Raw genomic sequence first — 11762 nt, forward strand, 5'->3', positions numbered from 1 at the left:
ATGGACCTGTGGTGACAGGCAGGCACGCAAACAGTTGTGTATTTAGAAAAAAATATGTATCCTTATATGTTACTTGTAACGTGTGATATCCTTCTACTTACATCCAATTAGACATCATACTTCTATCTGACCTACTGCAACATTATTTAAAGATAGATTCGGATAACTACACACGTACATAGACGTAGTAAATCTTACATCATCTGTTCCCTTTTTTAATCTTTACTTCTGATTTTAAACACCAACCCTCTTTAAGGGCTGCAAGTATTGCAATTCTGTTCTCCAAATCTCTTCTTCCATAAAGACACTTATACAACTTCAGCTTTCTTAAAAGTAGTAGAGCAAAAGCCTGGCTTCAAATTTCACTTTCCTGCTAAAGAACAGTAGATCAAGAGCAAGCTCCAACAGGTATGGCATCAGCTGTCACCAGGTCCCTCCAAGAAACCCCTCTGACCTTGACCAAACAACATCTTACTACTGCCCTTCTCACTGTTACACTGCTCTGCTCGCTAGTGTCAACTGGCTATGAGAAAAGTATGAGCAACAAAAAAACCTTATATTTCAGTCCACAACATTTTGTGTCCATATCATGCTCTGTTTGGTCTCCATGGTGTTTGTTTGGCCTCAAATGTCAAGCGGAGAACAGGTGGTGGTGCCCTCTGGGCTCTTTGCTGTGGGAAGAATTCACTGTTTTCTGTCTCGTTACAGAGAAACTTAAATCTTGTGTCAAACCTGATGGTGCATTGACTCACAAATTTGAGTGAAGCCTTATTGTGGTGCACTGCTCTCTTGAGGAAAATTTCTGAAAGGTTTATTATGACACCCAGTGTAATTTCCAATGCAATAGCCACCTTCACTGCTGCCATTCTGGCGTGGAGTACTTGGCCATTCAAGGCTGTGAAAGTGTAACCCCAGCTCAACCCCCCACCATGCAAAGTTAAATATAGAGGTGGGGGAAATGCACAGCTGCTGTAGTGAAACTGCAGACAAGATTTAAGGTCTGAAATCGAAGATGTTACTTGAGCATGAATACTTCTCATAGCTTGATATACTGTAACTGTAGTGATGTACTTCCTGAAATGAGATGGTCCAGCTTTCAGAGGGTACCTCAATACATCATTTATAAAATATCAGCTATTTATTTCATGTGGGAGAGGTTTTGAAAAGTAAACGTTTTTTTTTCTATTTGTGGTTTTTCTTATATGGAGAAGTGACTAATGTTAATAGTTGTAGATCTACAGTATGAACCCTGACGTAGCACATAGGCATATACTGTATGTATTAAGACTTATTTGCTAGAATAGGATTTGATGCTAGAGGCGTTTTTGACAGGATGTGCATTAAACATATGCTAGCATTGTAGGAAGTAGAAAAAAAAATTTGATTATCTTGGACCGATACATATTTGTTTTAACAAACTAATTGGTTGGTATCAACGACAATGTGTAGGTGGTGGGTTTAGGCAACATACCAACTTAGCAATTACAGCTACAGCCTGTAGGCACTGACTAGAGAGCATTGCCTGAACTTGTTAGTGGTTAATTTGTTTCACTTAAAACTTTTTAAGGTAAAACTGGAAACCAGTCTGGGAGTAATAAACAAAGCAGAATGACTACTGCAATCTGGAAATATAGATTGTAGCACAATGAACATTATTGCCTAATTTGATGTAGATCAGGGGTGTCCAAACTATGGCCCGCTTTTTATTGACCCGCAGCCGACTTTAAAAATATAATGCAATATGGCCCTTTGCATTTCTTAGTTAACCCACTAGTGCAGGTGTGTCAACTGATTGATTGGCCCGTGGCATATTTAAAAAATATAATGTAATATGGCCCTTTTAATTTTTAAATAATTTAAATGCACTCATTATATTAGAGAAATATGTCCCATAAAAGAGCACCCTGCATAATATTTTAAATTAATATTATGGAAAATCCATGTGTCCTTCTCCAATAGCTTCTAATTCATCTGACAGTGTCTCCATTTTTTTTTTCCATAAAATTTTCAGCTTTAGTCTCTTAATTTCCCCTCTCAAAGTGCACCAGATTCATGCATTTCACTTTAAAAACTACCCCTGGACCACCCTTCGAGGGGTGTATCAATGGCATTTAACAAGAGGGGGAATATATCTGTTTAATGTGCAAGTAAAGTGTTGCCGTGAAGAAGGATTACAATTTACAAAGACACTATGAAACTAAACATCAGAGCAGCTATGTCCTGAATGATAAATGTGTTATTTTTGCAAAGTGGCCCGGCCCTTCGTAGATTTTTCTGTATGTGGCCCTCAGTGAAAAGTTTGGACACCCCTGATGTAGATCCATACCAATGTTTGTATTACATTTGGTGGCTCATCAACAATGTATTATGTAAAATGTATATTTTAGATATTTTGATTTCACAGAAGGCATGGACCCAGGCTGCTACCACTTGTTGGTAAAAGTAACAAGGTTGAAGGATGCGTACATATGCTAAAACAAATGATTGTGATAAGTATAACATCTCTAGTTCCCAATTGTGTCCATTTTAGATTAAGTTCCAATTACAACAATGAACAAAAGAGAAAGAATCAAGATTTTTTGAAAGGAGTAGTTTATTACAGAGCAATAGGAAACTACCCAGTAAAGAGATGACGCATAATACAATGAGCTACTTGTTCTTCTGGAAGTTGAACGCATGTTGGTAGACGGGGAGGACAGCAAAGAGGGGGGGGGGGGGGGTAGAGGAAATAGAAAAGGCACTCTTACACTTACTGTAGCCAGCGGGGGGGATGACCTCCGAATGGTAAAAAGGAACAAAACTTCAACTTTAAACTATTCCACATATGGGATGGCCATGTAAACAAGGCTGGTTTCTCTGTACTACACCAACCAAATGTTGCCATTCCATTCATGGGGCTAAGTAAAAGCCAAAGAATTGCATCGGACATTTTAAATAGGATTTAAATACTGACCCATCTAAAAATAAGATTTATAGTCCAAAAATTAAAAAAGGTGTAAAACAGTCATTGACAGTGGCCTGTTGAGGTGGCCCAAAGCTTTTCTGTACAACACTCTGGAGCCTCAAGCAAAACACTGAAAATGATCAAGTCAAAAAGGAATTCAAGATTCATCAATTAAGTGTGTTTTAAGCTGCCTTCTGAAACTTCGGCTTCTCTGTATCCACGCCAAGTTTCAGAGAACAAATAAATAGTGTTGAGGTTTGAGTCCTAGTCAATAAGTATCTGTGGCAAAGACACTCCTTCAAGGCTAAAGATGGGAAACAGGTTTCTCTGTAGCTACACCTGCCATCAATATACTTAGGAGTTAAGTCACTTCAAACCATACAAAAGCAACTGAAACTACATTTAAAAAAAAAAGGACCCTTAAAATTCACTGTGAATGCACAAATAATTTTCTTTCCATCACAATCAAGTATAACCATTACCTCCGCAGACCAGAGCAGTGACATAGCAGCTTCTGACTTTTCTGTATTACGTCAGAAAACAGCAAAGGTCTGTAGGGGCATCTGAGGCTTTTTGCTCATTTGAGAGCTTGAATAATTAGGATTTGGCTTACCCCTTAGCCTGCAATGCATAGCATTTTTTTTTTTTTTTTAACGGCTACAACCCTTGAATTTCAATTGTACCATTCTAGTGTCCTCCACAAAGCCAAAGGAATAAAGCTAACAAAAAAGGTCAGGAAATAATTACCTATACTGACAAGGAGGAATGTTTAGAAAATACACTAAACCTGTTTGGGAAGGAGTCAGATCAGAGGAGCCTCAGACTATCAAATAATGCTTCTAAATAGACTTGAACGTTTTTAAGATGTTGAGCAGATTCCTTACATCAGTAGCACCAGTAAATTAACAGGAGTATCGCATATAGCCTAATATGCTGCCACCATGACACTGAATACAAGACTGATGATACTGACAAGTGTGGAATGCCAAAAGGAGAACAACTGACGCTGCTATTCATGGTCTATCACAACAAGAAGCTGGGGAAGCCCAAAACGTGGGAGAACATGAAGTAATACAGTGCATGGGTTCATGGAAACCTAGCCAATTCTTCAACATCAAGTTTCTGAGGCATGCCTCCTATGACCTAGTATGATACTGCAACCAGCAAAAAACAGTAACAAGAAAAAAGGAGGGAGGTGAAGTGAGAAAGGGATTGATACCATTATGAGAGATAAGTGCATTTCACCCCTGGAACCTTGGAGGCTTCTCTGTAGTATACACCAACAGGCCTGGGGGGGAAAAGCTTTACAGGTTTAGTATTTGAGTTTTTTGGGCACCTCCCATGGGAAGGAGTCTCGGCCAAAGTGGCCATAGGCTGCAGTCCTCTGATACAAGGGTTTCTTCAGATCCAGCTCCCTGGAATACATAATCAACATTTTTAGCAACAGTCTCACTAAGCAACGTAAAATACACAGATCTACTCACAGCATAATTGCTCACATTTGTCGGTGGGGGGTGTCGAGAGCCACAAAATAAAAAGGGTATTTATAATAAATACATATATAAAAAATAAATAAAGGTTTTTTAGACCAGCTGGTGAAGATGGAAAGGCTTGAAGCTTCGACACTTACCCTGCCAACCAAACTCATCACTGAGCAGCATGTTGACTGCAGCTTGCAGATGGAAACCACATTCATCCAATTTACCAAAGGACATGCATCTGTGTAATGAAGCCTTTAAGCTCTGATTCCATAAATATCTACCCTAATAAAGTGTTAATACGCCTTTATAGTCGGAATACTTTTGCACACTAAAACCTACATGTAACTTTCCACAATATGCCATGTAATTACTCAGAGCGCCAACACAACATGTTGTTCATTACAGAGTTAACCCCGAGTTTCACAATACTTTAAAATGAACTCCAAATCCATAGTATGGGAACTAATTGACAAAACCAGGCACGGCAAACTGAAAGGAGCCTGAAGCTGCAGTTCCATTGCGTAGCAGGTGGCTTCAGGGGTTATACATTACATTACCTGACGATGACTCCAGGCCGTAGATCAAAGTTCCTCTTCACAATGTCAAGCAGCTCTCTCTCACTCTTGTTGGAAGTCCCATAGTGGAAAATAGAAATTGAGAGGGGATGGGCAACTCCAATTGCATAGGACACCTAATATAACACACATCATATTGAGAATACGTCAAATAAAAATAAATTAAAAAAAAAGGTAGGAAACGCTTGCATCCCTGCTCACGTAAGTGAAGACGATGGGTATTGACTACCACTCACCTGGACCAACACTCTCCTGCAGAGTTCAGCCTTCACCAGAGACTTGGCCACCCAGCGTGCAGCATAAGCAGCAGAGCGGTCCACCTTAGTGTAATCCTTCCCAGAGAAGGCACCACCTCCGTGGGCTCCCCAGCCTCCGTAAGTGTCGACAATGATTTTACGTCCAGTCAGGCCAGCATCGCCCTGTGATGGAAGATCAGAGGTTACAGAGGTAACCAACTCACAAGCGGAATAGCCTATGAAAGCCACAACCGCCGACATTTACCTGTGGGCCTCCGATAACAAAGCGGCCACTGGGCTGCAGGTGGTAGATGGTGTCATCATCCAGGTAGATGCAGGGAACAACAGCTTTGACAACCTTTTCCTTCAGGGCATCCCTCATCTCCTCCAGACAGATATCCTCATCATGTTGAACAGAAACCACAACTGTGTGCACACGCACTGGAAGCATGGCACCACGGTCCTGGCGGTACTGGACAGTGACCTGCAATGAATGTACACATTTAATTTAAATCCCACCAAAAATACAGAATTTTTAGCATTAAATAAATGTCAGTTCTACCTGTGTCTTCGAGTCTGGACGGAGCCATGGAAGGGTGCCATCACGACGCAACTCTGCCAATTTGGCGTTCAGCTTGTGGGCTAGGACAATTGTGAGCGGCATAGACTCCTCGGTCTCATCAGTGGCATATCCAAACATCAAGCCCTGTAGAGAAAGATCCATTTACTTAATGTTGAAAAGGCCCACGTATTCTTTAAAGATAATAAAAGAGCAGCAATCTAAATGATGTACACACAGAGCAGACCAAAACGCTCATATCCAACACTGACCTGGTCCCCGGCTCCAATGTCCTCCTCATTGCGGTCTACGTGAACCCCCTGGGCGATGTCAGGAGACTGCTGCTCCAAGGCAACAAGAACATTGCAGGTCTTATAGTCAAAGCCTGTGCATGAGACAGAAGACATGTGATCAAGACAACAGTCAGAGGAATTTTAAAAATTCAGACAGCTAGAAACACATGATCGTGCCACACCTTTGCAGGAATCATCATATCCTATTTGGCGGATGGTGTCACGAACAACTTTCTGGTAGTCAACTGTGGCACGCGATGTCACCTCACCTGCCAACAGGATCATTCCTGTTTTGGCAACAGTCTCTGAGGTAAAAAAAAGATGTGTAAGGAAAACACCAAATTTTAACTGTCAATATAAACAGCAGATCTGAGCGAACAGACATGATAATGGAGAAAAAAAAATGTCTTACCACATGCAACTTTGGCATCGGGATCCTGCTTGAGATGGGCGTCAAGAATCGCATCACTGATTTGATCACAGATCTTGTCTGTAAAACAGGAACAATTAAATGAAACACTAGAATGGCGCAAAAACAGGCTGTGAAGGTTAGCACCGCCAGTCCAGATCCAGCTTGGTGGGAGTGGCTCAGGGACTCTAAACAGTCGCCATTTCAACATGTGCACATGTGGTGAGGAAAAGAGCGCGCGCAATAAGCCGGAAAGGCAATCATGATAAACGTTTACATCAAAATATGTATACACACACACACACACTATAAACACTGAGGCAGTAACGTCCCGATAATAAAATAAAATAACCCATTGTCGTACGCTTTTGTCCAGGTCAACGGATAATGATAGCAGGTGACAGACTGAATGGTTATAGAGCACCGCGTGGATCATGAGTAGTCGCAGTGAACTCGGCATACTAAGGAAAACGTGATCCAATTTAAAAGTAGTATACAGTAGTGATTAGTGAAAAGGTTGAAAATTGAAGCTACGTTTATGGAGAACGTCTGATGTGAGCACTGGTATGTCTGCTGTCGGTAAACCAGACACGCGACATCACCCCCTATTCAGCAAAGATTAGCGAGCTAACGTTAGCTAGTAGCGCGTGCGCATGAAGCCGGCCCAGCGAACATTTAATGAGCGGAAAAGGCCGTAACGTTCAAATTTCACCGATGTCGATTTCAGTTTCTTAATGTAGTACAGCGTGGAATTGTGCAGGACGACGGACAGACGTTGTCGTAGATAGAAACAGCATAAATTACGCTAATTTCATAGGAAATTGATAATGAAAACATGAATTAATAGGATGTTGTGTCGGGTCTTACCGGGATGTCCTTCTCCGACCGACTCCGAGGTGAACAAGAAGCAGTCCTCGTCAATGAGGGAGTTATGGAAACCGTTCATCTGCCCGTTCATCATTGTTTACGGCTGGTACGAGATGTAAAACTGTTACGGTGTCAATACTTCTGTATCTTGTCTGTGGCGGTGCCTCGGCTATTTTTCGCTGCCCTCACAGCCCCAGTCTCTCGCTTTATTGATAGTCGCGCGTGAGCCTCATGGCGCAGAGCTCCACTATTTATTCTATGAAGTCAGACGCTCTGACGTCACGGGGAGGTGGACCATACCATTGAGCCTATCGAGGGGTCGTTAGAGCATCAGCACCTTTTATCTTGCACGGGTTAGGAACTCTGCCAAACTGTAAACATAAAGGTTTTTATTTACTTACTTAAAACAGCTGAATCATAACCTTTCCCACCATTACCACACACAAACAGCTTAAAGTGTTCATTTCCAAACATTGATCAGTTCTACATACCAAACCTTAAACAATAGGCTATCCAAACTTCAATTTCAAAAAGTGTATCTGAAATTAAAATCTTGATAACTTATTGTTGTGATTGATTCCTGTGTAGATAATAGGTTGGTAGGAGACGGTCCTCCACCTGACCAACCTTCACTGATCATGTTGTTGTCTAGTATTTCAAGCAAGTTAAAGTAGGGCTGACTGTCATGTGTAGGCCTATACAGGAACATTCCCCTTTTCAACAGTGCAGTGTTTGTTTTAGTGAGTTTTGTATTTATGAGGTTATGACCAGTCTTCAAGCGTATATCAAGTACAATACATTTAGAGTTAAAAGGCCTACAATTTCAGTAGTCAGACATAAGCCATTTGTTATTTTATGTGTTTAAAAAAAAAAATGTTTTTTAATGTCTTAATAGGAAAACCTCTCCAGTGTTTATGTTTGGCATATTTTACCATAGGCAACAAAAAAAGTGTTTCCTAGAAATATTTGTTAACGTTTGGTATAACCTAACAATGGTATAATCATTTTTGATAAATTGTATTAATTTTAGCTATCAGGAGAACATCAGAACATGTGCTTTCCTGGTGAAACATCCAGATGAACCTAATGCATTTGCAACTAAATGAAAACTGGACATTGCCGAGAGGAGCAGAGGCTAGGGTTTTTATATCTCAATGTAACTTGATTATACTTAATGCTAAAAGCTTCCATCTCCCTTCAGGCCCCGTTATGTAATATAATCAAAAGCTCTGATGAACATGTTCTACCTTAAGGCAACACATGTTTTTTATTGATGTATCTTCAAGGACAGGTCCACATTGGGTATAGCCCCAAAGATAGACTTTAGAGTTTTTTAAAATGGAGGGGTATCTCAAGTTTCAGTTGCAGAACATAGCACATATTCACATTTTAGCCAAAACACAAAACAAAAACAAAAATGAATCCAGAATCTGATTTACAAGTTGAAGATGGGACATTGAGGTTTCTGTTTTTCATTGTGAATATCTGTTATTTTCAGGATACATGTAACTGGTTAAAATACATGTCACAGAATGCTGACCTGCAGTATACAAACACAGTGGTGTAATGTCGGTGTTATTGAAGTCAGTGTTCAGTCACTCTGAAGGTCAGATAACAATTGCTGTTATAGGTACTTTTAGGAGCGTCATAAATTCATTCCTCAATACGTTAGGAGCGTCATAAATCAAAGGTTTATTTAAATGCTGTTTTTTTATCTCCTTATGGTGAAATCAAACGTGAGGCCGAAATGGGCTATTTTGATTTTGTCATTTTTAAGGAAAACACAACAACAAAAACAAAACCCACGTCTTTCCACACATATTGCATGGGTCATTCGTATTGTCATTCTGTATCATATTAGTCAGTTAATCAAGTGATGTGACTTGGGCTTATGGTGTTTAGTGTCACTAAACCAAGCAGCTCAATCCCTGTCCAGTGTTGCATCAGAACGGTACAGTCACCATGAATTTGCATTGTGGACACTTTCTTTTCAGAGGGCAAAAGCATGATGCAAGATGCACCTGCTGTTGCCTTCTGCAGGATGTCCTGTTATTTATGTTTGTACCCATGTTTTTTAGAAAGTTAGAAATAACATGCAACCTCATTCCATACGATGAATATTAACAGACTTGATATCCACTCTAATAATGCGTATAACTGAATAAAGTTAAACTCTTTTACATTAAAGAATAAGCATGTACCCTGTTGTTGCATACACAAACTTTAAAGCCTGCACACATTTCTGTATATTGTTTGTTTAGCAGGTGTGCATTCTCAGGTAAATATGTTAATCCTTTAAAGCAACCACATGTAGTCATTCCACCTTGATCAAACATTTTCAAAGCCACCACCCTTGTTTAATCCATAAACTTGTTTTTTTTTTTAGACCAGTCATAGGTTCTCTGACGTTATCTAGGACAACAAACACATCTTTTATAACATGATCACCCATTTTATGAAGCAATAACAATAATAAATATGAAAAAACTCAATAGAAAATATACAGACGCAACACTTTCAAGGGGAGTTTATTATTTCTTTGGACAGTGTTGTTGCACTAGTTTTTGGGTTGGACAACAAAGCAAGCAACCCCTACAAAACCTTCACGTCTTACTGATCAGATGGTTTGACAGAGATAAATCATTATCATATTTCAATATTTCACAGGCAACATATTTTGTCAGGTTCACCCACAAATATACAAAGACCTGTAGACTAAACAATCTACACTTCAGACAATAAAAGCAACAATAGATCTTAATTTACTAAAATGGAAACTGGAGATTTCAGATTCTCTCTTCATTGTTCCAAACAGAAAAAGAAAATAATTATCAATATTCTGTAATATTATTTGGACATTTCCATTGAAATAATGCCCCCTCACTGGCCAGCAGAATTCAGGCTCATTCAACAGTTAATTAAGAAAATAAATACACAATTTAAGTAAAATAATCTTTGTGGCATAGATTGTCTCATATTTTTTTTATATTCTACCATACTTAATATTTTTCCTTTACATACATATTTCTTCTATTTTAGCCACATAATTACAAAACATAACATTCTGTAGACAGGGCATATTTTTTCATTAACATTTCACAATAGATAGTCACTTGTCATAACTACAGACGGATCATACTTATCTACATTACCTAAAGTACGACAAAGTCATACAATCTTTAAATTTTTTTAAACAAGTTACTCTACACAGAGGTCCAATACAACAAAATACATGGATGCACTATGAAATGTTTAAATTAATTTAAGATCCATGCAGGCATACTGTCCTGCATTTTCTTCATCTAACACTTACACCGAAGTTAAAATTTCATACTGTCCTCACCAGTTTTTTTTTAACCATTTTCACAGCCACAATTATAACAAATTGGAGTCAAAAACAGCACTTTTACTGCACAAAAATCACAGTACCGGAATGTATAGTATGTCCTGCACCAAATCATGCAAACACAGTCACAGCCCTTTCACTGCCACAGCTAGCTACGCACGCTCTTCACCATCCAAAACACACAAGCATACGTCCATAAAAACACATACACACAAAAACTGATTACAGACATACACACTGAGGTTATAGCTACAAAAAGGTTCACACTGTCCTACAATAACAGCCCAAAAGTACAAAGTGTCTAAGATGGTGCATCCGAGGTCACGCTGTAACAATGCAACACAACTATTTTGACTTTCACCACTGTCAGTAAATCGACAGGATCAATAAGGGAGTATTTGAACTAGAGAAAAAACAACAACAAATACAGTAAAGCAGTGCTGAAATGAAGGAGAAAGAAAAAGTCAAATCATACAAAGAAATTATAATTATTAGATAGGACCATTTCACTTGTTTGAAAAATCACATTGTCATTATGATATTTCACAACAGTGGAACATGTAGGCTTTGTATTTTACTACTTACAGTATAATGCAAAGCATTCTTTTATCAGTCAGCGTTTTACTTGTGTACGAGTTGAAAACATCATGTAAACTAATCGCTACATGGAAAAAACGAATGTAATGTAATTTTTGTTCTCTGGGTAAATTATTTGAAAAAAGTAACTTTGCTGCTGTGGAAAGATATATAAGGCCAATTTAGTCACATAAAGGTATGTCAAAGCAATATGCTGCACATTGGTCTGATTTCGCTGTGGTTGTTACCTCTGTACTTGGCTAAGTAGAATTAATGGCCAATAATGAACTAGCTCTGGCAAGACCGCTATGCGGTGTCAGCTGTCAACTAGCCTCCCACACCCATCACATCCCACTGCACTGATTTGGCGGTCTATTTAAAGGCCCTCATGCTCACATTCACTGACGTGTGCTGCTCTGCTGCCATGACTTTTGACCGGAGCCCCCTGAACCCCAATCTCTACCTGCTTTAGTTCT

At 39.3% G+C, this 11762-nt stretch overlaps 1 protein-coding gene across 2 annotated transcripts; it reads right to left on the minus strand.

The window, feature by feature from the left end:
- Positions 1 to 2581: 2581 nt before the first annotated feature.
- mat2ab (methionine adenosyltransferase 2Ab) lies at positions 2582 to 7603 on the minus strand (the record flags this gene model as incomplete). Of its 2 annotated transcripts, XM_080037281.1 has the most annotated exons (9): positions 7365 to 7603; positions 6501 to 6578; positions 6271 to 6393; positions 6068 to 6180; positions 5799 to 5942; positions 5502 to 5720; positions 5237 to 5419; positions 4983 to 5116; positions 2582 to 4359 (listed from the first exon to the last, which is right to left on the minus strand). In XM_080037281.1, exons 1-9 carry the CDS (start codon positions 7456 to 7458, stop codon positions 4257 to 4259), a joined length of 1191 nt encoding a protein of 396 aa, XP_079893407.1. In that variant the 5' UTR covers positions 7459 to 7603. The 2 variants fall into 2 exon arrangements, with proteins under 2 accessions (XP_079893407.1, XP_079893408.1); XM_080037282.1 differs by lacking the exon at positions 2582 to 4359 and having other exon boundaries at positions 4979 to 5116.
- Positions 7604 to 11762: the final 4159 nt, after the last annotated feature.

Source organism: Ammodytes marinus (assembly GCF_949987685.1).
Source record: "Ammodytes marinus genome assembly, chromosome: 2".
Classification (NCBI taxonomy): Eukaryota; Metazoa; Chordata; class Actinopteri; order Uranoscopiformes; family Ammodytidae; genus Ammodytes; species Ammodytes marinus.